Below are 26,435 nucleotides of genomic sequence, written 5' to 3'. Positions count from 1 at the left end.
GACAGTAGCTCAGAAAGGCGCTCCCAGCTCGTGGAAGCCAGCCCCAAGCTTAGGTCTGCATTGCTGAGCTGGCCAGTGCTGCCTCATGCACTGCAAACCAGCCTGGCCCCTGCAGCCATTTACATCTGCAGTCTAAGGCATCACCTAGAAACAGAGCACTAGAGAACCGACATGTGGGGAAACCGAGGCTCAGAGAATGGAAGTCATTTGGCCAAGATCACTCAGTGAAGTGCGAAAATCAAGACTAGAGCCAGCCTGTCAGACTCTGCCTTGGGGGACTACACGCAGGGGTGCCTTCTCAGGCGCTGAGCTTCCCACACCCTGGTGTGGGGCCGCGTGCACAAGCACACAGACGCACACTGTTCCCCTCCGTCTTGGGGACTTGGGAATGATAGGCTGAAGTCTTCTCCTGCTCTTACCCCTTGGGTCACCTGCAGGGGATGTGTAGCTTGGGAATGAGAGGCAGCACCCACCTGAAGCCACTGACACTGTCCCTCCTCATGGGAGCGGCTCACCCCTCTTTTGACCAAAATGGGTGGCCTAACCAAGCCCTGGCAAACCTCATAGTTCTAGAATTGCAACCTCTTGGGATTGTAGGGGACCCCAGCATTCCTCTAGGACAGCATTCCTGTGCAGAGACTAGAGCAGGAACCTGTGTTCAGGACCCTGGACCCCCACCTTGCTTTCCTGGTGGCTTGTTGCCTGCCTGGCTGTATTTTCTCACCACAAAAAGGAAGGGTTGCCATCGGTATCCTTTCCAGCTCTGATATCCTGGGGCTCCATGACCTGAAGTAGGCAGACCCCCATAATCTCCTATTCCAATAGGGTGGTCACATAATGGCCATTTAAATTAAAATTAAATAAAATGTCGCAGCAGCCATATTTCAATTGCTGGAGAGTCACACGTGGCCAGCGGCGACTGCAACGGACGGCACAGATACGGAACATTTCCACCATTGCAGAAGTTGCGGTGGGCAGAGCTGGATTCTGGACAGCAATAAAGATAGGGGCCTTGTGGTTGAGAGGGTCCTGAACAGGCCAAAGGGACAACCCGGGGAAAAAGCAAAGGGCCCCTTCTCTGCAGGCGCTTTGCTGGGTGGGCAGAGAGAGCTCTCCCACCTGGGCTGGTGACTAGTGAGGTCCCCATTGGCATGCCCACCCCCAATACGCATCACCCAGTGTCCTCTCGCCATCGAGTGTGTGGGGGGGGGGGGGGCGTCGGGGGCAGGATTTGTCTTGAGGGTTCCCTGCAGGGAAGGGCCTTTGAGACGCAGCAGGGTCGCTCCGCAGAGCTTTCTCCAGGAGTCAAGGGACTTGGGGCAGCGAGCCGGCGAACAAGAGCGCGAGCCCAAGCTGACCTTTTGGAAGCAGCCGGATCTCCATACTCCAGGACGGAGTCGGGGCGCAGGAAGAGACCTCCCGCGTCCCCGCCCCAGGAGGCCCAGGGAGAGCGGCCGCAGCCGAGGTGGGAGGGAGGAGGCCGCCTCACCGCCTCTCGAGCCGGGAAGGGAGCCGGGGCGGAGACGCCAGGGACCCAGGTGGGGGCGGCCCCGGGCCGGGCCCCGCCCCGGCCCCGCCCCTGGCGTCACGGCCTCCCGGCAGTGTCGCCCCGCCCGGCGCTCCAGGTAGCACCGCCGCGGCGCTCCCCAACGGCCGGCGAGCCCGGGAGGGGACGTCCCCACGGCCTCCGCCTCGCGGCCCTCGCCCGTGATGTCACCAGCGCGGCGGGCCCGGCGTCCCCGGGTCGGCCTCGGGCGCCGGGCCGCGGGCTCCTGAGTCACGGGCTGCCCGCGGCCCCTCCTCCAGCGCTCCCACTCGCGCCGGCCCTCTGCAGGGGCTGGCGTTGGCGCGAGGCTCCGAGGGGGCGGGGGCCGCGGATGGCTGTGCCCCCTCCGGCTCCTCCGCCGCGCTCGCCCGCGCACCTGGGGAGGCGGGCGCCGCGCGCACGCTGCTCATGGGGCATGGAGGAGAAGGCGGCGGCCAGCGCGGGCTGCCGGGCGCCGCCGGGCCCCCCGAGGGCCGGCGCCGTCCCGTGCTTCGGCATATCCGTGGACCAGGACGACATCCTCCCCGGCGCCCTGCGCCTCATCCGGGAGCTGCGGCCGCACTGGAAGACCGAGCAAGTTCGGACTAAGGTAGCCGAGCGGGCGCGGGGTGTGGGCTGTGGCCCTGCCAGGGCTGGAGCCGGGGCGTGGGGACGTCTGTCCGTGCATCCTCCCGGGTGTCGGTGCGGGCGCGCGCTGCTGCTGCGCAGCAAGGGGTTGGATTGGTGGTTTGTGTATGTATCTTTCTCCCTCTATTTTGGTCTCTAAGCAAAGCTAGGCTCCCACCTCCGTCGGCCCTGCACACACCCCAGTCCTCTTGGGGTCTCCTGCCCACTGTCAGCATGCTGCGCGAGCAGGCCCCACCCCCTGTCGCGGCGTGCTGGTGCCCCTGGCTGCCCAGAGGCACGTCCCCAGCCGGCTCTGAAGCCTGAGGCGGCGGGAACTTTTAAGGGAACCCCCACACGCACACACACATGCTGCTCCTTCTCCACCCTGGGTGGGAGCAAAGCCGCCAGACCCTGAGTGGCCCTGCAGCCCCGGGAGCCACCCCGAGGATGTGAGGCCAGCCCCAATCTCTGCTCTTGGTGGCAGCCCCGCCATGCGCCCCCACAGGGCGCTCCCCAGCCCAGCTGGGCACACTCTCAGGGACACAGATGGAGGCAGAGCCTCGGCTGAGGAGCCTCAGGCTGACTCCCCAGCTGACCTGCGTCCTCTGAAAAGTCTTCACCTGCCCACCTCCCCTGACCCCTCTGGGAGCTGCCTGTGGAGGAAGGTGCCCTGAGCCGGGCACCTGCAGCTTGCGCCGGAGTGGCAGGGGCTCTGCGCTGGGCTTTGGGGTGGGGGGAGGCGGGGTCAGGACCAAGTGTGGAGGCTGACAGTCTTCTCTTGCGGGAGGAGTAGGTGGGTAGTGTTTTCAGAATAAAAGGCCCACTCTGGTGTAAGACTGTCCCGTGTCAAGCAGGCCTGAAGCTGATTCCAGCGCCAGTTAACGTGCTGTCTGCCAGTCTCTCCTCTCTCTGGGCCTCAGTTTCCCTACCTAGAACTAGTGCAGATGTCCTCTAAGGCCCCTTCCAGCTTCGTCAGGCTGTGCCCCGTAAATTCCATGGTTCATTCCTCCCTGTCACCCTACCCAGAGAGTCCGCTCTCCCAGCCCAGGATCCCCTGCCGCTTCTGGTGGGAATCCAGAGGCCAGGTGGAGCCTTGGCCACGGAGCCCTGGGGTCCCGCACCTTTGCCCCTGAGGGCCAACGGACAGCAGACAGCCCTGTGCCTTGCAGGGAGTGAGAGGCCGCGGGTCGGATGCGCTCCTCCTGGGCGACTCCTGGCCTTCCTCTGCGCATTCTGGTCTGTGGAGGTTTCATTCAGGGCCAGGGTGAAGGAGTAAGGAGGGGGGACTTCTAACCACCGATTGGTGTGGGAGTTCCTCCACTGCCAGATCCCATCCACTAGAGGCAGGCCCGGGAGGAGTGAGTGCCGGGGCTGAGCCCAGGCTGCCGTCTTCTTCCTGAACTCTGTGGTCCGCCTCAGGCGTGGAGACGGAGTGGAGCACTGGCAACAGTGCTGAGCTTGGTTAAGTGAGGGGGCTAAAGGCCTGGGGGTCCTGCGTGGTGTGCTCAGCATTCAGATGAGCTCCCCGTGCTGGAGCTGGGGAGCCCGAGGGCAGGAGCGGAGGCCCTGCCCACACGCCCTTGCACTGTCCCCATGCTAGCGCTTCACTGATGGCATCACCAACAAGCTGGTGGCCTGCTACGTGGAGGAGGACATGCAGGACTGTGTACTGGTCCGTGTGTACGGGGAGCGGACGGAGCTGCTGGTGGACCGGGAGAATGAGGTCAGGAACTTCCAGCTGCTGCGAGCACATGGCTGTGCCCCTAAGCTCTACTGCACCTTCCAGAATGGGCTGTGCTATGAATACATGCGGGGCATGGCCCTGGAGCCTGAGCACATCCGTGAGCCCCGGCTTTTCAGGTGAGTAGGGTGCCCAGGTACCCTTCGTCTCTACTATTCCTCTGGCCTGGGCTTTGAACTCCTTGGCCAGCTTCTTATGGTGTCCATGAATGAGTGTCTTAAGATCTGTGAACTCCCTGAAATTGCATGAAAAATGTTTGTGCGTTTATGTGCATTGCTCTGCAGACAGGGGCAATAGCTTTGTGTAGGTTTTCAGTGGGGCCTGTTAGAAGGATGAGTTCTTGAGGAGGCGAGTGAGAATTTTGGTAAACATTGGACCAAAGGACCTGGTTCCCTAAATGCAACAGGGCTCTGCTTCCTGGCCCATGCCTCAGCCTTCTGCCCACCCCAAGTCTGCCCTGGAAACATTCTGGAGCCTTGGAGATGAAATCTGAGCCGAATCCCCAGAGTGGATGGGGTTTCCTGCCCTCCCCCGACTCCTGCCAAGAGCTCAGGCCTGCTAGCAGAGTGGGCCCCATCCAGGGTGAGCATGGTTTTACCAGCCCAGAGAGAAGCCATCCCTCCCCCCATCTGAGCTCCTTTCGGGTTCCCTGACAGGTGGGAGCCCAGGTTTGAGGAGCTGCCAAGGCTTCCTTCCAGAAGCTCACCAGAACCATGGCCCGCGGGGAACCCCTCCCATTAAATGCCTGGATAGGACTGTGTAGGACCCAGGAATTGGACTTGACCTTCAAGCCCTGTGGATGCCGCTGTGGGGTCTGGAAGGGGTAGAACCAGAGAGGAGCCCAGAGTGCATTCCCTCTCTCTGGCCATGCTAGGCAGGGGTGTCTGCCAGCTCTCGCCTTCCTCCTTCCAATGCCACGTCCACATGCAGGGCACTCAGATGCCAGTGAGGCCCCAGGCAGATGAGGTTTATGCCTGACACTGGGGACAGCCACACAGGGGTCTGCCTGGGATGCTTGGTGTCTATCCTGTCTCACCCAAGGGGAAGGAGCCTGCCACATTCCGAGGGGAAACAAGCCCACCCAGGGAGTCAACCAGGAAGCTTCCTTGCCCCTCACCTGGTACCCAGTGAACCCCGAGTTAGTGCATCTGGGCCTCTTTGTAGAGACCTTCTGCCAGGCCCTCTAGGGACCTAGAAGAAGGGAATCTGAGAGCCGCCCGCCCGTGCTCCTGAGCACTGCGTCTGGGGCTGGTGAGTTGTGTGTTCAGCTGTCTGTGTGGGTCTGCAGGTGGGGGACATACAAACCTGTGCAAGGGTCTTCTCAGGCTCCGGCTGAGCAGCTGCTGCGCGCCCACCTGGAGGTGTGAGGTCAGAGCAGGGCGAGGGACCTGTCCTGGCTTCTTGCACCAGCTTCCTCCCAGCTGTCCCTCAGTCTGGTGCAAATAAGCTCCGATCCTGGCAGCTCCTCACCACTCCGTCTGCCCCCAGCTCTGTGAATCTGATGCTGCCCCTCGTTCTCTCAGGGAGACAATTACCATTGTCAGGAAGATTGAAGCTGGATGTAGGTTCACTAATAAGAACTTTACATTTGGGGAGAGCCAGAAATTGGGATGGGTATAGGAGGTAGGCCCTTCCTTGGTGGTTTTCCCAGGATAGACCATTGTCCTTCTGGGGTGAAGGTGGAGCTCTGAGGGAAAGGCAGGGAGGAGAAGTACCTCTTTCTCCTACTACCTCCCCATGTCCCCTGAACCCCAGCTCCCACCCTCTGCCTGCCAAGGCTCTGCAGTGTAAAGATGCTGAGTGTTGAGGTCGCTTTCATTGCTATTCCAGACAACAGCCCTATTGATGTCCAAGGAAACGCTCTGTTCGTGCTCTATTTGGAATCTTCTTTTGGGAAGGGAAGGCCTGCGTCTCGGGTCTCTTTCTCTGCCTTGCCCAAACCCTGGTGGGCTCCCTCCTGCCCCAGGGCCTCCAGCCTCTGAAAGCACAGCCTTCATCTCTCACCTACTGGGTGGCTGCCACACCCCTGCCTCTTGCACCGTTTAGGAGGTGGGGGCCTCAGGGGCTTCTGGAGGAGCCCCTAGTCTGCTCTGTTATCCTGTTGGGTGATGGCCTGCCCCTTCCCAGGACCTGGAACAACTCGGTAACAAGGTTTCAAACAGCCAATGCCTTTGTTGTCTTTCCCAGTGATTATTATTTGAGCAACAGGCAGAGGCGAAGGAAGCTTGAACATTGGAGGCTTGGCAGCCGGGTGGGGGCTGGGACTCCAGAAGGGAGGGCTGTCAGAGGCCTGGGGGAGCCCAGCTGGCACATAGGGCCTCGATGCTGAGGTCCTTATCAAGGCCCTCCCTCTCTGACCGGTCAGTCCTCCGTCCACCCCCGCCCTCTCCCGGCAGCCTTCCCCAGTGCTGCTTTCTCCTCTCCCCGCCGCCCCCTCCTTCTCTCCCGGGGACCTTGGATAATGTCCACAGGAGAGCTTGAAAATAGACCGCTGGTTTGTTTTGCGGCCTTGGCACCCAGCCACCAGCATAAACTCCCTGCCACAGAGGAAGGGGCTGCCCTGCACGGCCTGCTTCCCTCCCCACCTTGGCCAGGCTGATAAGAGGTGGGCGTTCCCTCCCTGCCTGGCACACCATCCCTGATCCCTTGGTGCCCTGCACTCCCCTCCCCCTGAGGGCACGGGTCAGAGTCCAAGCAGGGAGGAAGGGTACCACCTCCATCCCCAGGTGACCTCTCTGTCCTCAGGGATTGCTATGGGCACAGCCTTGGGGTGGGGCCAGGTCACTGACCTGTGGCCAGCAGCCCACTGCTTTGCCCTTCTGCTGCCTGAAGCCACCTGGCTCTGGAGAGGGCATGGGAGCTGCTGGGCCAAAGGCTTTCTCTCCCTTTCATGCCCTCTGCTGAGACCCTCCTCCTGCAGGACCCAGAGCTCCTGAAAGATTTGTAGCAGCCCCACACTTGCCCTCTGGTTAGCCCCCAGTGGGCCCTGTAGGCCCCTTTCTGGGCAGGAGGGGCTGAGCCGAGGGGGGCCTGCCCCACACTGATACACTGCCCTTCCTGTTTTCTGCTGTAGGCTAATCGCCTTAGAAATGGCAAAGATTCACACCATCCACACCAACGGCAGCCTGCCCAGGCCCACCCTCTGGCACAAGATGCACAATTATTTCACCCTCGTGAAGAACGAGATCAACCCCAGGTACAAAGATCTGGGAGGGTTCAAGGCTGCCTCTGTCTCCACTGCCTTCATGTGATCCCCCCTTCTTTCAGCTCCATCCATCCCAGCAGGAGGTTTGGGGGATTTGGTCCTAATTGCCGAGCCTGTGTCTCCAGCAGAGTTGGGCTGACCGACCACCACAGGAGCTTAGATCCACAGTTTCATACCTGAGTGCTTATCTCTCCTTGAGTTTGCTGGTTGTGGCAGGGACTAGGGTCGGGGGCAGTGTCTCCCAGTTTATTTAAAGGATACCGGGGCTCAGAGACTAAGCTTTGCCCAATGTCAAGGCCTAGTCAGAGGCAGAGCTTGTTTTCCCAGCCCAGGGCCCTTCCTATCTGGGCTGCCTTCTGAGCAGTGAGAAGGGAGGGCCGGCCCTCAGAATGGGTTGAGACCGGGTTCAGACCAGGCAGAGGAGCTGCACTCATCAGCCGACAAGCCCTTGGAGCCTCGAGGCTCCTGCTGCCTGCCTGGCTGCCTCTCGTCCCCACACGCTCCAGGGACACTGCCCCCACCTGGTTCAGATGGCTGGGTGGCTTCTCTCTCGGAAGGGGGTACTCCACCCATCCTGACACTGCCTTTCCCCAGGGAAGACGGACTTCCTAAACAGTTAAGCTCTCTGGCCGGCACCCCGAGGGTCCTCCTGGCCTTCAGATGCCGACTCCCTGCATCGCACTGAGGGGTGGAGAACAGAGTGCTGCCCCTCCTCGCGCCTCCAGGGGGGCGCAGCACTGAGCCTCTCCTCCCTCATGCTCCCCACCGGGCTGAGCGCCATCCTTCTTCCAGAAGTTCACGGGAGCAGGCACAGAGGGATTTGGGGGAGGGGTGTCTCCTTTTGCCCTCTGAGATGACAAGACAGTAAACAACTCTGTCTTGGTCATGTGTCTCTGTCACATGCCCACACACATGCATGACTTTATCTGGATCCTTCCACTTAATGAACATCAAGCACTGCTTTGGGACTATTTGTCCAGGATGGCCCTTGTTCAGACCCTCTGTATCAAATGTCATCTCTAGGACAAGGACCGCCTTCTCCTTTAGGACTAGAACTGTGCGGGGCGAGCAGGATCCTTTGGTGTCTGCACGAACGGGACCCTCTGATCATGCAACCCACCATCTTCATTGGACAGATGGAAAAACTGAGGCCCAGAGAGAGGAGGGCACTTGCCCAAGGTGACATTGATCAGTGGCAGCTCAAGGACTAGAGTCCAGGCCTGTTGCTCAGGCATGACCCTTGCTACTGCAGCTTCCTTTGACTGTACTGTCACTGTGTGACCTTGGGGGTGACCTTCTTGGGAGGGGAGTGGTTCCTGGAGAAGAGCCAGCCAACCCCTTTGCTCTTGTCACACCATTGACCTTGGGCAAATCAAGTTTCTTAACCTCTTTGAGCCTCGTTAGGGGATGCTGTCTGCCCTAACTGCCTAATGTGCCCACAGCAGGGTGGTGGTGAGCAGTCACTTGGACAAGATGAAGCACTTTGCTCCAGTCATTGCCTAATAACCCTGACTTAGTCAGTCCTTCATTTCACAAATGTTGATGGATTGGGATTTAAAACAAAAACAAGAACTTGACATTCACTCTGTCCTCAAGGAGCTTAGGAACTATCTGGGTAAATAGGACCTGCCCATGCATAGCTAGGAAAGAAGGCAGGGTGTATAATGTATGCTGAGGGTGGGGGAGCAGGGAGAGTCTTCTTGGCGGAGGCTGCATGGCAGAGGTGAGAAGGAAAGCCATTCTGGCTGGAGGATGCGGCATGAGCTTGGTTTGCTCCTAGATGAGCCAGCTGGAGCACACCTTCAGGAGGGAGTGGGAGCAGTCATGCGAGATGGGCTGCAGGGGTGAGTTGGAGCTGGATTATTAGGGGTCTTAAATACCAGGTTAAGGAGCCAAGATTTAACCTAAGAGGCGGTGGAAAGTCATTGTGAAGGTGTTTGAGCAGGGGGCTCAGATCAGTAACTTGACCATGACTGTGGTTTAGGAAGAAAGCTTTCCAATGTTGTAGAGGAAGATTTGGGTGGGAGTGGGGGAAAGGGCAGGGATTTGGGGTAGGGGCCAGCTGAGGATGCTGTAACTGAGAGAGCAGAACCTGGGACTAGGGATTTCAGCCTGGGAGCCTGGGAGTCCCTGCACCTTGCTAGGCACACATGCCCGGCCCGAGTGGAGATCCACTGATCAGAGGCCTCGCGTCAGAGCCTAGGCTTCTGCATTTTGACAGGCTCCCCAGGTGATTCCGAGGCAGGGGTCAAGGAACCATGTTTCCAGGAGTATTGCCCTAGGGCAGCTCATCGAGGGGGCGGACAGTAGGGGGATGAGGCAGAGACTTTGTGGACATCCATTTGGTAGTCTTGCTATTTGGGTGGGCGTGGAGGTGTCCGCAGCGGCTGGGAGAATGTGGGGTTGATGACGGCGTGAGGGGCGTTAAGAGGTGACTCGGACGGGCTGAGTGGTGTGAAGGAAAGGTGAGGAGCCAGGAAGCTGGAGCACTTAGAAGGCCCACGGTGAGGGAGGGTACGCTGAGAGCTGAGTGGACGCTCGCTGGGCAGTGGTCCCTTGTTCAGGAGGAACTCCCAGGCCTCCTGGGGGGCCACCCCTCCTGCTGCCTCTGAGGGACAGAGGAGTGGGAGGAGCAGTTCTGGCTGCAGTGTGAACGTTTCTGTGGTGTGGTGGTGGTTGCTGTTCTGCCAACCCCACAGCCTTAAAAGAGTCCAGTGGTGTCAGGGCTGGTAGCAAAGCTGGCGACGGTTCAAGTGCTCGGGGAAGGGGAGCGGGCCGTGGAGGGAGGCTGCCGGGGAGATAGAGGCCACGGTTCCTGCAGTAAGCATCTGCATGGCCTTGGGGCGGGCAGGGTGGGGGTCAGACAGAGGTCATGGCCTGGGCAGCAGGTGTCTGGGGTGTTGAAGGTGTGTTTGCGGGCTGGGACCTGGGCAAACCAAAGGAAACCTCCTAGTCCTTCTCTTTGGATGGTCTCAGCCCAAGAACAGAAAAGAACCTTGAAAGAAAAGGTAGCTTCTTAAGGAGAGCCAAGCTGGAAGTGCACCTTATGCAGACCCGTCCACACAGATAAACTCCAGGGAGGAGGAGGGACTGCCGCCCCCAGGTCGCCCGCTGACAGACCCCCTGGCCTCAGGGCGGCTGTGTGGAGCTTCTGAGGGGCACCGAGGCCCTTCCAGGCAGGAGGCTCAGCTCACTTCTGGATCCTTGGACAGGCCGAGGACTGCTTTCCTGAGGCGAGGAAGTAGAGTCCAGCTGTGCAGGAGACATCAGGAAGCTGGAAGGAGGCCTCTGCCCTTCCTTGAGCCTCAGTTTCCCTGTGAGGTTGGAGCAGAGACATAAGATCCTCTTTAGTTCTGAGCTTCTCAGAGCCTGGGAGGGAGCCTGCCACTCATCTTTTTCCAGGGGACATGGGGTGCCTTGGTCGCTGAGTCCTCTTGGCCGTGTTCTGACCTCTGGGCTGGGTGGGGGCGACGAGCCGTCTGTGGCAGGTCAAAGAGCGCCTCATTCTCGTCCTGCTGTGTGCACTCTGGAGGAGAAAGCAGACCGGGGACACGTGGATGGAGATTAAGCTGCAGCCACCTCCCCTCCCCTCATTGGTGGTTCTGAGGTTTTAAGGGCTTTGCTGACTATTTGGCTTTTCAGTGTAAATAGACCTGTGTGCTTCCTGGAGACCAAAGTTCAGAGCATCTGGGCACAGTGTACCTCACCGACTTCCCAGTGCCTCTGGGAATGTTGCTGATTGACCCATGCACTGACTCCTCAACGCATATTTCATGCAGCAGAAATTCCCGCATGCGCCCTGGGACAGGGTAGGGCCAAAGGAGGGGTGGCCTCCTGCCCTCAAGCTGCCCCTGCACAGCCTGGCAGGGGTCTGGGACAAGGCAGGGTAGGAGGGGCGAGTTATTGGGAACTACAGAGCAAGTGCTTTTCTGATGCCCCTGGGCTGTGGAGGAGTGAGCCCAGAAGGAATTTGCTGGCTGTCGTATGTGGGCCTGGGGGTCTCTCTGTTAGATGAGAAGTAAGACCACGTGATCTCTCTGGTCCTTTACACTGTGACACCAGGCACCAAAGTGTGAGGGAGACTCCCCAGGACTCGCCTCTGCCTCCTTGAGAGCAAGAGCGTGCTCCGGCCCTCCCCAGGGTACCGCCTCCGCCTGCCTTGTTTTAGAGAGCTCCCCCTCCCTCAGAAATTCCTCCTGGTCCTAAGAGCTGGCCTGTCTGCCTGCCCCCCTCCACCCCTGCTCTCTTGGTCTGCGCTGATTGAGTTGGGATGCTCCTTCCCACCTGCCCTGTCCTCTCCCCGTGCCTCCTCCTTCCCTTCCTTTCCCTTTCACAAAGTAGCAGGGATGCTGTTCGCTCAGGGACTTTTGTGCTTAGCAAAATGCTCTTACACCTATGTCTTCCTCGGTTTCTTAGAGTAAGCACAGGAAGTCAGAAGGACAGGAGGCCTTAGCACCGTTTTACAAATGACAAAAGTGAGGGTCCGAAAGGCTAGCCATTTGTTCCAGGTTCCTCTGCAGTAAGAGGTGATGGAACCGGAGCTCAGAGCTTTTGAGGCCAAGCGCCTGCCTGTCTACTGTCAGCCCTCCCTCCACCAGCCACCTTTCTTGTCACTGTCCAGCCTTTCTGCAGATGTCCCCAAGGTAGAGGTGCTGGAACAGGAGTTGGCCTGGCTGAAGGAGCACCTGTCGCAGTTGGACTCCCCTGTGGTGTTCTGTCACAATGACCTGCTCTGCAAGAATATCATCTATGACAGCGCCAAAGGTACGGCTTCTCTGGCCCGGCCGGGCAGCTGCAGGGCTTGGGCTGGCTCATCAGCTGGCTTCAGGGTTCTGTTCCTCAGGCAGGTACTTGGACAAGTGAAAGGAGACCTTCTGGTTTAGGTCTTAAGTTAATTTGTAGGAGAGAAATGGAAAAGGAAGCAAATTCCCACTTAGAAAAATCTATGCCAAGAAAGAACTCAAAGTGTGGTTTGTGGAAGGCCTCAACATTAGGGCACCTGTGCCATTGCCCCTGACGACGTTTTGGGCTTCTGAGGACATCCTGGCTGCCCCAAGCCTTCATGGAGACAGAGCCTCCCCCAGGGGGTCCTGAGCTTGTTTTCTGGTCCCCAGCCCTGCTACGGACAGATGTCTGTGGGTAGAGAGTCTGAGGATGCAGCTGTGTGAGGATGCAGCTGTGTGAGGGGGCAGCTGTGTGAGGGTGGAGCTGTGTGAGAGGGCAGCTGTGTGAGGGTGCAGCTGTGTGAGAGGGCAGCTGTGTGAGAGGGCAGCTGTGTGAGGGTGCAGCTGTGTGAGGGGGGCAGCTGTGTGAGTGTGCAGCTGTGAGGGGGCAGCTGTGTGAGGGTGGAGCTGTGTGAGAGGGCAGCTGTGTGAGGGTGCAGCTGTGAGGGGCAGCGGAGGGGGCAGCTGTGTGAGGGTGGAGCTGTGTGAGAGGGCAGCTGTGTGAGGGGGCAGCTGTGTGAGGGGGGCAGCTGTGTGAGGGTGCAGCTGTGAGGGTGCAGCTGTGTGAGGGTGGAGCTGTGTGAGAGGGCAGCTGTGTGAGGGGGGCAGCTGTGAGGGGGGCAGCTGTGTGAGGGGGCAGCTGTGTGAGAGGGCAGCTGTGTGAGGGTGCAGCTGTGTGAGGGGGGCAGCTGTGTGAGTGTGCAGCTGTGAGGGGGCAGCTGTGTGAGGGTGGAGCTGTGTGAGAGGGCAGCTGTGTGAGGGTGCAGCTGTGAGGGGGGCAGCTGTGTGAGGGGGCAGCTGTGTGAGAGGGCAGCTGTGTGAGGGGCCAGCTGTGTGAGAGGGCAGCTGTGTGAGGGTGCAGCTGTGAGGGGGGCAGCTGTGTGAGGGGGCAGCTGTGTGAGAGGGCAGCTGTGTGAGGGTGCAGCTGTGAGGGGGGCAGCTGTGTGAGAGGGCAGCTCTGTGAGGGTGGAGCTGTGTGAGAGGGCAGCTGTGTGAGGGTGCAGCTGTGAGGGGGGCAGCTGTGTGAGGGTGGAGCTGTGTGAGAGGGCAGCTGTGTGAGGGTGCAGCTGTGAGGGGGGCAGCTGTGTGAGGGTGCAGCTGTGTGAGGGTGGAGCTGTGTGAGAGGGCAGCTGTGTGAGGGTGCAGCTGTGAGGGGGGCAGCTGTGTGAGAGGGCAGCTCTGTGAGGGTGCAGCTGTGTGAGAGGGCAGCTGTGTGAGGGTGCAGCTGTGAGGGGGGCAGCTGTGTGAGGGTGGAGCTGTGTGAGAGGGCAGCTGTGTGAGGGTGCAGCTGTGAGGGGGGCAGCTGTGTGAGGGTGCAGCTGTGTGAGGGTGGAGCTGTGTGAGAGGGCAGCTGTGTGAGGGTGCAGCTGTGTGAGGGGGGCAGCTGTGTGAGGGTGCAGCTGTGAGGGGGGCAGCTGTGTGAGGGTGGAGCTGTGTGAGAGGGCAGCTGTGTGAGGGTGCAGCTGTGAGGGGGGCAGCTGTGTGAGGGTGCAGCTGTGTGAGGGTGGAGCTGTGTGAGAGGGCAGCTGTGTGAGGGTGCAGCTGTGTGAGGGGGGCAGCTGTGTGAGGGTGCAGCTGTGAGGGGGCAGCTGTGTGAGGGTGCAGCTGTGTGAGAGGGCAGCTGTGTGAGGGGGGCAGCTGTAGGGGGGCAGCTGTGTGAGGGGGCAGCTGTGTGAGAGGGCAGCTCTGTGAGGGTGCAGCTGTGTGAGAGGGCAGCTGTGTGAGGGTGGCAGCTGTGTGAGGGTGGAGCTGTGTGAGAGGGCAGCTGTGTGAGGGGGCAGCTGTGTGAGAGGGCAGCTGGGGTTGGGGGCAGCTGGGGCTGAGGGGGCAGCTGCGTGAGGTGGCAGCTCTGTGAGAGGGCAGCTGTGTGAGGGTGCAGCTGTGTGAGGGGGCCAGCTGTGTGAGGGTGCAGCTGTGTGAGAGGGCAGCTGTGTGAGGGTGGCAGCTGTGTGAGGGTGCAGCTGTGTGAGGGGGGCAGCTGTGTGAGGGGGCAGCTGTGTGAGGGTGGAACTGTGTGAGATGGCATCTGTGTGAGGGGGCAGCTGTGTGAGGGTGACAGCTGTTTGAGGGGGCAGCTGCGTGATGGTTACAGCTATTTGAGGGGGCAGCTGCGTGAGGGTGACAGCTGTTTGAGGGGGCAGCTGTGTGAGTGGGCAGGTGGGGCTGATGGAACGGCAGAGGGACAGATGGACAGCTGGAAGGGAACAGCTTAGAAGATCGACGCTGAGGAGGCTGGGTTAGGTCAGGTTGGTGCAGATGTTCAGTAGGTGCATTCCAGAAGTCTGTGGAAGCTTGACCAGGCCCTTTTTCCAGATCTCCTGGGACCGACCATCATTGCCTCTCCTCTACCTCATAGGTCATGTACGGTTCATTGACTATGAATATGCCGGCTACAACTACCAAGCTTTTGACATTGGCAACCATTTCAATGAGTTTGCAGGTAAGAAGGATGTTGTTCTTTGACCTGTGTCCAAGATACCCTCCATATGATGGAGGGGCAGGTTGAGGGGGAGGAGGAGAGGGGTTCCACACTTGGAGGGTGGAGGTGAGACAGCCCTTGTCCTCTGAAATATCACAGCTCGAGGGGGAAAGGCACAGCCTGCCTGGGAGAGCTCCAAGTTTCACGGGGGAGGCAGGACCCACATACGCAGAGCAGAACCCTGCTAGCCCGTACGGCAGTGTGGTACAAACTAGGAAGCTGTGCCCTCTGTAAGGGCCCTGAGGATACTTGGCTTAGCATGTGAGTTAGAAAAAGGCCCCTTCCTCTGGGCAGACAGCCCACGCCAGCTGGGCTGCACAGACAACCCCAGCCTCCACTCGCCCCCTTGTCCAAGCTCCTTTATGCCCAGTACAACCTGCCCAATTGTAAATAAGGGCCCTGCGTACAGATAAGGAGCAAAATGAGCTGCGAGAAACTATTTGCCTGGTGGCCTGAAGAGAATAATCTAGGTGGAACTAGTTAAAAGTGTGGGTTCTACAACTTGACACCCCACGTTCAGATCTTAGCTTTGTTGCTTATTAGCTGTGTGACCTTGGGCAAGTTCCTTACCTTCTCTGTGCCTCTGCACAATGGAAATAATGCTAGTACCTGCTTCACAGTATTGATATGAGTTACACACGCAAGTCTGGCACATACTAAGCATCGTGTCGGTATTTATGGCTGATAGGAGGTAGCTGAGGGAGCCTGGCGCAGGGCGGCAGAGGCCGGATGAGGGAGTATTTCCTCAGGGCAGGCAGTTCTTCTCTAAGGGCGCCCTGTGTACAATAGAATCATTTGTATAAAGGAAACAGTGCAGGTAGTTCCAGCTTGAGGGCTTAATTCTTAAAAAAACAATTAGATGAGACTGAAGAGACAACTCAGGGATGGAGCTGGACACTGAGGCTGGAGGGACGTCCCTGGGCTGGCGGTGGGGGGTGCTCAGCACGAGGTGGCCAGCCCCTGTGGCTTAGGATGGGTGAGGCGGGCCCAGGCCAACTGTAGAGCCACCGTCTGGCCCAGCCCAGGCCAATCACGTCCCTTCTGGAAGCCCAGGTGACAAGGTCTGTGAAGTGCTGATTGTACCTGAGGGGATGACTCCCCGGGGTGGCCACACCAGCTGCACTTAGGTCCCCAGGGGACGATGGGGGTCTCAGCTGGGCAGAGCAGCTGAGCTGTGGGGTGTGGCGCAGAGCAGAGGCTGGCGCCAGCAGGGCACTGGGACCTGAGTGCTCAGCTGCCAGACCCATTGGCCTTTCAAAAGGGATAATTCTGAAGCATTTTAAGTCGTTCTTACCTACTGCAGAGAGCAAAGTCCAGCTGGAATTTCTCCAAAGGGGCAGATTGCGTCCTGTCCCAAGTGGAGATTGGAGGAAGAACCTGGCACGGGGGAGGAGGGGGGCAAGAGAGGAGACTGGGAACGAGGAAGAGGGCCCTCCTGTGTTCTCGGGAGCTGAGCGACGGGAGGCCGACCCTGAACTGACCTCTAACTGGCTGTGTGACCTTGAGCAGATGGCTTCTCTCTGGGCCTTAGTTTCTACCTCTGCGTGAGGAAATTCTTTTCCAGCGTACTCTTGGGGCCCCAGGTGACTGACTGGTTTCCCCGGGAGTATAATGGAGGCTTGCAAAGGACAGGAAGGAAGAATAGGTTAGGAAGAGACTGTGGGGAAGCTGGCCCAGTCCTGGTCCCATCTTCAATAAACTGCTGCTTTCTCTACCGGCTGTGGAGCCCAGGTCTCTGCCAGGCGCCCAGGATGTGGCTGGCGCGTAGCGGGCTGGCAGCCTCCGGACTCAAGGAAGGGTGGACTAGAAGGAGTCGGGGCCGCCTAGTCCAGGGGTTCCCAGCCTGGCTGCGTTTCCGAATCATCCCCAGAATTGGACGGGGGTGGGGTGCCTGGGAATCTGTGTTTTTACCAAGCTCTCCAGGTGATGTTTGTAAGTAACCAGCTCAACACTGGTCCAGGAAGCAACGTTTGAGACACGCCATTGAGTCCAGCTCCCTCCCTTTAAAAGGGAAGAGATTAGGCCTGAGGGCAGAAAGGGCTTGTCCCTGGCTGACTGGAGATGAGCGCTAGGCCTTTGCTAGACCTAAAAGGCCAAGAGGCCCCGACACTGTGTTTTGGCCGAGCGCCTTCTCGTGCCCTAGTTTCGTATAGGGCATGGGGATGCCGTGGTACTGGCTTAGGGGGTCCGTGTCACTCCCAGGACTGTGCCTTGCCCCTCAGCTGTCTGCCTGTCTCTGCTTCCCTCCGGCCCACTGACAGCAGTGTCCCCAGCTGGATGGGGCTGGACCCTCCACACATTAGATGAATTTGGCGGTCAAAGAAGTTTGGCTGCATTCCCAGGGCTGTCTCCGTGGGCACAGCCCCGCGGGGTAAAGTAGATGGAGGTTTTGAGGGGAGCAGGGAACACCTACTGAGCTGCAGGAGCCCCCCAGGTGGGGGGTCTCCCAGCAACCTCTGTGCGCCCTGCCTCCCCCCAGGTGTGAGTGAGGTGGATTACTGCCTGTACCCGGCGCAGGAGACCCAGCAGCAGTGGCTGCGCTACTACCTGCAGGCACAGAAGGGGAGGGCGGTGACCCCCAGGGAGGTGGAGAGGCTCTACGTGCAAGTCAACAAGTTTGCTCTGGTGAGTGCTTGAGGGGAAACGGGCAGGAGAAGGAGGGACGAAGACCCACCTCCAGCTGCTGCTTCTCCCAGCCTTGTGGTGGAGAGGGAAGCAGAGCCCAGGGTCAGATAGGAGGTCCTGGGGGCCCCATCATATGCTGCTGAACCACAGCCTAGAGGAGAGGTCCGGGCATAGTCATCTCTGGCGTTCCCTTAATACTGAGATGCCCTGCTTCCCCACCCCGTCAAGTCGAGGTTCTCTCCTTCCTAGAGAACTACTTCCAAGAAGGATCCTAGCTTCCTGTGTTAGCAGTTCTCTCCTTTGGACAGGTAGTTCTTTCTGGTGACTAACCTTAGCCTTTTAGGCTGCAGTTAAAAGCACTCCTTCATATTTGTTTTTAGCCTTTGGAGGAGATAGAGAATGTCAGTTCTAATCCTCCTTAACTGCCTCTGCGGACTCAGAAGTCTGTGTAGCCTTTCCCATCAGGCTCTTCCTGCTCCAGTCACCGTGCTGTCGGTGCTCAGGTGTGAGTGCCGCTCATCCATGGTTCATGCCAGGTCTCCACCGGTGTGTGCTCAGGGCATTGCTAAGTGGCTTATTAACGTCAGCACCCTGAATTTCACAGCACATCATAGAGCTAAAGAAAATCTTTACTGGTGGTTTGGGATTGCCTCCGCTGTTTTCCTCAGTGGCACAAAACTGACTCTCCATCAGGTTCTTCTTAACTGTTCCACCCATGCCTTTCTCTTGCTAAATATTAGTCATCATTCATATTGCTAATTGATTTATGTCCCCTTAAGTCCTGAGACGGGAAGAAAGTGGAAGGAGGTCCTTCCAGCCAGCCCAGAGCAAGCAGGACTGGGTGGGGCCCACCTGGGAAGGTCCTGGTGTCGCTGAAGCTTGTTCAGGGCAGCAGGAAGCGCGCTCTCTGGCTTCCTGAGCCTGGGGTGAAAGGGCCCGGGCACCTCTGGCTCTGGGGACGACAGTTAGCTGCTCTGTCAGTGCCCAGACTCAGGGTTCTCATTCCCACACCTACACTCATTCTCCAGCCCAACCCGCCTCCCAAGGAAAGAGGGAAAGGCGTGGAGGAACTCAGTGTCAGGGGTCTTCCAGCAGACAGGACCCCTGATGACCATGTGGTCAGGGCACTCCTGAGGGGCACCAGCCCCGCCACTGGCCGCTGGGCCTGAGCTCTGGCTTAGAGGTCCGTCTTGTCCTGGATACCTTGGCCTTGAAGTCTTGAGGAGATTCCCCAGGCAGGGGAGCGGCCGGGGGGAGCTCGGGTCCTGCTCAGGCTGGGCACAAGCCGAAAGCCCTGAAGCCCCGCCTGCTGGCCGCCCCAGGACAGGTAGGACCACATCTGCTGCCTCGTTGTAGCGGGAGCGGAGCCCCCAAACGCTGTCCAGTGACTTGACCTCTGCAGTCTGCCACACCTGTGCTGGGAGACCCCACTGTGTCTCTGCCAGTGTCCCAGCTGTGTGTCTTCCAGAGTGACTGTGTCAGTCCAGCCATGTGGGGTCCATGACGGGACTGCGTGCTGACCTTCTCTGGTCTTTCCAGGCATCTCACTTCTTCTGGGCACTCTGGGCCCTTATCCAGGACCAGTTCTCCACCATCGACTTTGATTTCCTCAGGTGAGTTGGGAGCAGGAGGCGGAGGAAAGGAAGGGCCTGGAGCCCAGGGTGTAGGAGCAAAGCACGGCCTGAATAGAGCGTCCAGAGGCCATGCCTCTGCTCTGCTAAGTCGCGCCCATTCCCGCCAGCCCATGTCCAGTGGGACCGCCACTCTGGGGAGCCTGGGGAGCCGTGGCCCAGAGCAGCCCTCTGAACGCAGTGGGGCCTCCCACTCTGCCCGCACCGCTGGTGGGTCGCCTACCTGCTGCCCTGCTCTGCTGGCTGTGCTCCCATCCGCTGGGCTAGGCAGCGAGGAAAGTGTTGAAAATCAGTCTGAAAGATCATGAGTCAACTCTCACTCCATAGCAGAGGGCACAGAGTTCCGGAGTATGCAAGTGACCCGCCAAGATCACGGGTGGGCTCAGTGCTTACTGTGTGGGTGTCAGACCCAGCTCCTCCTCCAGTGGCCTTGCTGACACACTGGGAGTTAAACGGAGACCATACTTGAATACTGACTGCTTGAGGGCCCGTCCTGCCAGATACATATGTCGCTGAGGGCCAGGAGTCACTTTGTCCTCCGTTCTGGCCCAGTCTCCTTGCCCTTCTCCTCCTGACCCACCCTCAGCTAAAAGGAATCAGTACCCTGGCTTCATAGTGTTCACCACCATTAGGAAATGCAAGTCCAAAGCACCATGAGATGGCACCTCACACCCATGAGAATGGCTACTGTCAGATAAACGGAAAATAATGAGTGCTGGCGAGGGGGCGGGCCCGCCACTGGTGGGAATGTACAGTGGGGCAGCTGCTGTGGAAAACAATACTGTGCTTCCTCAAAAATCACAAATCAAATGACTGTGTGGTCTGGCAACTCTCGCTGCTGGATGTGTGTCCAAAAGGACCGAAAGTAGGGCCTTGAAGAGGTGTTTGCACCACCATGTTCACAGCAGTATCGTTCACACCAGCCGAGAGGTGGAAGCAGCCCATGGCCATGGATGATGGATAAATGAAACGTGGTCTACACACCCTGGAATATTATTCAGCCCTAAAAAGGAAGGAAATCCTGTCACACACAACAACATGGATGAATCTTGAGGACATGGTGCTAAGTGAAATAAGCCAGTGGCAAAACGACAAATACTGTCTGAGTCCACTTATGTGAAGTCCCTGGAGCAGTCAGTCAAACTCACAGAGACCGTGGGTGCCAGGGGCTGGGGCCGGGGAGCGGAGCGTTGCTGATTAACAGGGACAGAGTTTCAGTTTTGAAAATGAGAAAGTCTTGGAGATCTGTTGCACCACAATATGAATACTACTGAGCTGTAAAAATCAGAAAGCAAGCAAACGTATTTGGGGAAGGGTTGCTCCAGTCTGATCTAAGAAGAAAAATAAAGTTATAGTTGAAGTTAAAAAAAAAGTCAGCCTGGGCTGGGGTTGCCCTGCCCAGACCTGGATGAGCTGAGCTGAACAGCTTTCCTCCTGGCGTGAGTGCCCCCAGCAGGGCCCACCTGGCCTCCCTTCTCACCCCCTGCCCTGTCTTCTGGCAGGTACGCAGTGATCCGATTCAACCAGTACTTCAAGGTGAAGCCTCAGGTGTCGGCCTTGGAGATGCCAAAGTGACCAGCTTCCTCAGCCTCCCCGCCTGTCTGCCTGCGCAGACCTGTGTCCAGGGCTCTGCCTTGCTCCACGCTCCACACCCTTGGACAAGGTGGGAGAGGGGGCAGGTAGGCATCCAGGGGGAAGGCTCTGCCCCTGCCACCAGCCCCCTGTGGATGCTGCTGGAGACCACATTCTCGTTTGGAGGAGCTCATAGGACCCAGCTCTGGGGGTCCCCCTTCACCTTGCCAGCCTTGGGAGGAAGTGCCTGTAGCCAGTCACAGCCCGGACCACAGCCACCCTTGGGAAGGCCAGCATTCCCAGCCCAGGCCATGCTGGAATCTGGGCTGCCTTAGATGTGTCTCTGACCTTTCCGGCTTGAGGAAGGGGAGGGGGGAAGGGCTCCTTTCTACCTCCAGTGCCCTGAGCCTCCAGCCCGTCCCCCCGCATACCCCACGTGGGAGGTGCTGAGCCCAGACCAGCATGGTGCCCACTCCGACAGAAAGACGGATGTACCAATCTTGGGGGGGGCAGTCTGCAATTGGTCTGACGGCTCCCCCAGCAGCTGCCTCATCTGACATCGTTCCCTTCCTCCAAGTCAGATCCAATCCAGTAGCCCCTTCCCAAACCTCAGCCCGAGGACCTCCGTTCCCCAGGACCCTTTCTGCTCTGAGCTTGTGTTCCCTCCCTCTGCTGCCTGCTGGGAGGGAAGGCAAGGGAGTGGTGGCGTCCTGGGCCAGAGCCTGGCTCTGCCTCCTGCTGTGGCTTGGCTGGGGACATAGCGAGAGTGGGGTGGCTGGACAGCAGCCAGCAGCCTCCTGCCTTGTTTGCTGCCCTGCCCTCCAGGCCCTCACTTCCAAGAATCTGTCTTTCCGTGTCCACCTTCTGTCCTGAAGTTGACCCAAGGGGTCCCTTGGGAATGACTGGCAGGAGTAAAGGGGCAGGGACCCGGGACCTCAGGGCCCACCCGTCCTGTGGGAGCCTGGGTAGGATGAGTAGAGGAGGTGCTGACAGCTCCCACCTCCTGTCTGCCCTCACAGCCCCTCAGGCCCTCCTGCCTCCATAAAGTGATGCATTTGTAAATTACTGTGGTTTCTGCATTAAAGTGGCCATGTCTGGACCACTCTGTGTCCGAGTGCCCACGGTGGGGTTCCGACGTGGAGGGAGTGGTTGCTTCTCCTGCACTAGCGGTGGAGGGCTGCTCCAACCCCTTCTTGGGGTATCCTTGGGCTGCACGCTTGCTGCCAAGGCTCCTGTGCACCTGGCTCACAGGCCTGGGCCCTGGTTGGGGGAGACCTGGGCAGGGCCAGCAATTGCCCTTTGACCTCAGCCTTTGACCCTTTTGTTCGACTGAGTTGACCCTGGGAGGACACAGCTGAACGGGAACTGGGCTGTGGGTCCGAGCACTTGGCCCAGCCAGGTGATGAGCCAGTGAGAGGCTGCGCGGAGCGCTCAGAACCGACTTCTTCCTCAGTCCTCGCTGGCTCCCAGCTGCTGGGGGAGGGGAGCTGCTCTGCCTGACGGGTGATTTCTGGAACCAATAAGGCCAGAGGGAGGGGACAGCAGAAGCTCAAAGGTGAGCAGGGCCTCCCCTCTTGGCAGTCCAGCTTGCTATGGCTGTACTCCCAGGGCTGGGTGGCTGGGCAGCAGCTGCGCCCAGGGCCCCCCAGAAGGTACCTGGTGCCCATAGGGGCAGCGACAGCAGCAGCCTCCTGCCAGCAGACTCTGGCTGTTTGGCTCCTGCCTGCAAAGGTACCAGGTGCCATGGCAACTGTTGGAGCTGAGCTGGCACTGGCAGCTGGGGTCTTCTTCAAGGTCACAGTGATCCAGTGTGGCTGGGCCCCCGGGAGGGGTGCCAGTGGAGGACATGGGGGAAAGGCGTGCCTGACAGAGGGATGGTGCCAGGCTGGACAGGTCGGGCCCTGGGGGTCATCTGTGGGGTCAGGTGGTCATGGTGTGCCCTTCCTGTGAATTGCATGGTGGTGCTCATCCTTGTTCCTCTCAGATCCACCTCTGGAGCTGAGGGCAGAAATAACCAGTGTGAAGGCAGCTTCGTTTCCAGACTCCTGGGGCCTTGATGTCACAGCATTGGAGATGGTGTTGCAGTGGTGAGCAGGGAATGGCTGGAACAGGACCCCCCAGGTATTGTCCTGTGCCCGAGGCCCCTGGCCACCACCTGCACTGAGGGAGTTAACCTGCAGGCACCATCCCGCGCCGTCTTTGAAAAACCATCCTCATCCCTCCAATGTTCCAGGAGAGTGGGTGGGGGGCAATGGGGGCAGGGAAGGGTGGTTTAGCTGCACCCCACCCTACAAAGCCTGGAGTCCCACTGTCTCTCCTTTGGCTGCCACCCCAGACTAACCAGCACTCCTGCCCTCCTGGCTCAGCACCAGGCCTTGGAGGCTCCTGAGGATGGCCTGGTTCCACGCCCCCAGTTCCCTTCCTAAACCTCAGAAGGAGCTCTGGGCAAAGCAGGCCTGGGCAGACGTTTCTCTGCTGGGCTCTGAGCCTCAGCCTCTGCAGGAGAGGCATGGCAGGGACAGAGAGCGAGCTCATGCCCCAGCCTTCCTGGTGATGACCAGGACACTGTTGTGCCTCACAACCCACTTGAGCCACCCTGCCTCTCCTGGGGCAGGGCATGGGGCTCCAGGACACCTGCCACAGGTCCCTGTGGAGGGCTCTTCCCATGCTGAGGCTGCAGGGCATGTGGCTGCTCCGAGGCCAGAGGACCGGGCATAGGGAAATGAGAGGAAGTCAGGACGGGAGCGGGTGGGGGTGAGCCTTTCTGGGAGTTTCCCAACCACACTGCCCCGATTTGGTTTGGGACACAGTGGGGGGCAGAGTGGTGGGGACTGGAGGGTGGGGGAGTGGACAGAAGTTGAAATGAGCAACCTCCTATGTGACCACTAGAGGGCAGTCTGCGGCCGCCGGGCTCCCCTCCCAAGGCAGCCGGCATCTTTCTCAAGGGGCCGGGGAGGCTGGGGGCGGCCGCTTGGCCCCGCGGAGACCTGGGTGGGGAGGGCAAAGGAGATGTGCCCAAAGCTCTGTGAGGCCGCGCTGGGAAAACCAGCAAAGGCCAGCAGCCGGGACGCTCCCTGGACAAAAGGCTGGGACCCTAATTCTTAGAGGGTCTTCACTCCCAAGTTGGTGGCCCTGGAATCAACCACCCTCTCCCCACCTACCTTCACCACCACCGTCTCCAATTTAGAAATCTCTTCCAGCATTTAAGAGCTTCTGCTTGGATACTTCCTGTGTTGGGAAGTTCACTACCACTTTTAAAATCTTTGTCAAAAAGTTGTTTATGTTAAGCCAAAAATATTGACCCTGGAGACTCCTCAAGGCCAAGGTCTACCTCATGAGCTACACAGAATAGCTATACGCTGCCCACCTGCCAGCTTTGAAGTAAGCCATCTTGTCCTTTTTGTCCTACCCTAGTTTCCTCTTTTCTGGACTAAACATCCCTAGCCCTTTGACCATTCTTCCAAGGACATGTCCACTAGCCTCCCTCCAGTCCTCTTCTGTGCAGGGTGCCTGCCTCTGGGCCCCTCCACTATGACAATGGCCTTTTCTGTTGAGGGGGCTAGGACTGGCATGATGCACCTGGGACCAGGACTGTGTGGTGTACACTGGTCCATCACCTCCTTTGTTGTGAACACAAGCCCCTATTAATCCAATCCAAGTCTAGGCATTTTGGGCGTATCAGTCTGACATCTAATCCTTTCAGGTCTAATTTTTCCTAGTGTGATCCTCATTCAAAGCGTGAGGTCACAGATAGAGCCCAGAAGCACATCATTAGAGACCCTGCTTATTAATCTGTATCCTGGGGGCTCATAAATGGGCTCAGGGTGTCCATGTGAGCCCTTTTCAGGATGAGGGTCCATAGCTTTCATTAGCTTCTCAAAGGGCTCCTTCTCTAAAAGAGGATAAAACCATGGATAGGGCTTAACCTCCTCGTTTTGAGATGAGGTCAAACAGGAAATGTGACACCTCCCCCCCAGGCCATGTGGCTAGTTCTGGGGGGAGCCCACCACTGACTTTTGTAGGACCCAGTAAGCACTCTCATGGGGTCTGGCTCACCTCCGCGAGGTGGGGCGAGGCAGGGGTCTCCTTTCCTCCCCAGGCCCAGCCTGAGGCTCCCTGGAGCTGCCTGGGGTGGGGGGGTGGGGGGGGTGCCCTGTTGCCGGTCTGGCGCAGACTCCCCCTCCCCCCACAGTAGGGCCAGATTCTGAAATGGTCTGTCTTTATTACGCCAGCAGGAAACAAAAAACTCCCCAGGTGTAAACAGGAGAAATGTGTTGGTTAAGTTACTCATCATTATCTTATTATTAACAAAATAAAGCACTATCTATGTTTACAGTCATAAAAAAAGAAACAGCCAGAAGAGAAGTTGGGCTGGGGGGGGAAGGGGAGGGGGTGGACACAGACGCCACACCTGCCCCTGTGGGATTTGGGGTTCCTTCTCACCCTGACCTGAGGGCTGTTGTGGATCTGTGGAGTCAGGGGCCAGTGGGGCTTGATTTTCTTAGGGAAATAACGGGTGAAGGTGCTCAGGCGCTGAGACAACTCTAGAGTGCAGATTGGGGGGGGGAGGGGGGAGGAGCAGCAGGAGCAGTGTGGAGCCTCTGTCCCCTCACCGACCCCTCCAAGAACGGGGAGCCCTCCCCCCCGCTCACGAGGGAGGAACGGAGACCAGCTGCCATGGGAACCCTGCTCTCCAGGCTCTGTCACTAACCATCAGTCTTCCTGACCCCTCTCCTGACACTTGGTTGGGACCAGGGGCTGGGGCACCAGGACAGAGCCCCTTGGAGGCAAGCACATTCCCATGCTGCTTGGAACTAAAAATGGCTCCATGGGAACCAACTGGCAGGGTCAGGAGGGAGTCGGGGGCGGGGCGGTCAGGGCGCTGTGGGCCCAGGGGCAGAGCAGGGGCCTACAGAGATCCAGAGTGACGAGCAGGCGTCACAGGGGCAGGGCAGACACCAAGGAAGGGAGAGGGACAGAAACAGGGCCCCGCAGGGAGACAAGGCCAGACAGAAATGCACTCAAGGACGCACAGAACCTGAGACACCCAGACTGACAAAGAGGTAGTAATTTGGGGACAAAGAGAAGCACAGAAAAGAGGCCCCCAGAGAAGCAAGAGTGGCATCAAGAGACACCCCCACAGGAACTCAGCAACAGTGCCTGCACGCAGCGGGCACTCAATAAATATCTCGTGCAAGAAATGAACACAGGAAAACATACACGTGTGTACACACACACGCTCACAGCAGCCAGAGGCACAACAGGCTTGGTGAAGATAAAGCCAGTGAGGGACAGCCAGAGCTTTTTGCACAAAGTACAAAGTGAGCCTGGTGCTTGGGGAGGGATCTGGGGGTGCTATGTGTCGGGGTGCTGGTCCCACGGTGGCTGGTCCATCCAGGACAAGAATGGAACAAAGCATGTGGCCCCAGGGGGACAGGTCTGTAGCTGCCATACCCCGGGGTGCGTAGACCTGCAGGAGGGGAGGGTCATACAGTGTCCCCTGGCCATGAGCCCCAAGGACCAAGGAGCTCAGCCCATCACCACCACGAGGCCCTGCCCACCTCAGCCAGCAGCTCCTCAGCTGTGCCCACAGGTGTGCTGGGCAGGGCCTCTTAGGAAAGTATCTGCAGGTGCACAGCTCTGCCCATCTCCCAGGCGGGCCCAAGTCCAAGTACCAACAAAGTCCAGGTGGGCCAGCTCTGCCCATCAGCTTGGGGCTGGTCTTCCCCAGGGAGGAGGACCAGGCCCCCACCGGGATCAGTCTGTGAGCACCACCAACTCGCCGTCGCTCTTCTCCTCGCCCTCCGAGTCCTCCTCCTCGCTGTACCGGAACATCTCACCATCGGCTGCGGAGTGCCTGTCCTCCGTGCCCTCACCCTCCTCCCTGAGGCTGCAGGTGTTGACGATGACAGGCATGTTTGGGTCCAGGCTCCGGGGCACATAGTGCTCCACCAGGGGCTGTGCCAGCGGCATGCCTGCTACCCGAGGGTACACGGCATCTGAGGAGCTCCCGTGCACCTGGCCAGCCTGCGGGCTGCAGGAAGACAAGGGGCAGGTTAAGGAGGCAGCCTCACTTTGACCCCAGCC

The 26,435-nt window shown here is 59.0% G+C and overlaps 2 protein-coding genes across 11 annotated transcripts in view; one reads left to right on the top strand and one right to left on the bottom strand.

Annotated features, from left to right (window-relative positions):
* Positions 1-1,577: 1,577 nt before the first annotated feature.
* Positions 1,578-21,447, top strand: ETNK2 (ethanolamine kinase 2). Of its 3 annotated transcripts, XM_008530040.2 has the most exons (8): positions 1,578-2,135; positions 3,753-4,012; positions 6,967-7,089; positions 11,720-11,862; positions 14,398-14,481; positions 17,000-17,145; positions 18,685-18,758; positions 20,279-21,447. In XM_008530040.2, the coding sequence occupies exons 1-8, from the start codon at positions 1,878-1,880 to the stop codon at positions 20,349-20,351; spliced, it is 1,161 nt and encodes a 386-aa protein (XP_008528262.2). In that variant the 5' UTR covers positions 1,578-1,877; the 3' UTR covers positions 20,352-21,447. The 3 variants fall into 3 exon arrangements, with proteins under 3 accessions (XP_008528262.2, XP_070464815.1, XP_070464816.1); XM_070608714.1 differs by lacking the exon at positions 6,967-7,089 and having other exon boundaries at positions 1,608-2,135; XM_070608715.1 differs by lacking the exon at positions 17,000-17,145 and having other exon boundaries at positions 1,610-2,135.
* Positions 21,448-24,550: 3,103 nt separating this feature from the next.
* Positions 24,551-26,435, bottom strand: part of SOX13 (SRY-box transcription factor 13) — a 41,434-nt gene continuing 39,549 nt past the window's right edge. For all 8 annotated transcript variants that reach the window (XM_070608710.1, XM_070608712.1, XM_070608711.1 and 5 more), the window contains exon 14: positions 24,551-26,382. In XM_070608710.1, the coding sequence (XP_070464811.1) occupies positions 26,106-26,382 (277 nt within the window). In that variant the 3' untranslated portion in view covers positions 24,551-26,105. The remainder of the gene's footprint in view (positions 26,383-26,435) is intronic.

The sequence above is a fragment of the Equus przewalskii genome, unplaced genomic scaffold (assembly GCF_037783145.1).
Source record: "Equus przewalskii isolate Varuska unplaced genomic scaffold, EquPr2 ChrUn-1, whole genome shotgun sequence".
Classification (NCBI taxonomy): Eukaryota; Metazoa; Chordata; class Mammalia; order Perissodactyla; family Equidae; genus Equus; species Equus przewalskii.
The sequence above is the reverse complement of the archived record's forward strand: the minus strand, read 5'-3'. Positions and strand labels throughout refer to the sequence as shown.

What these genes read in the sequence shown, in the direction of transcription:
- ETNK2 (XM_008530040.2), top strand. Translation starts at nt 1,878, where the DNA reads ATGGCTGTGCCCCCTCCGGCTCCTCCGCCGCGCTCGCCCGCGCACCTG. An exon ending in CATCTATGACAGCGCCAAAG is followed by an intron (nt 11,863 to 14,397) that starts GTACGGCTTCTC and finishes TCTACCTCATAG; the next exon opens with GTCATGTACGGTTCATTGAC. An exon ending in ATCGACTTTGATTTCCTCAG is followed by an intron (nt 18,759 to 20,278) that starts GTGAGTTGGGAG and finishes GTCTTCTGGCAG; the next exon opens with GTACGCAGTGATCCGATTCA.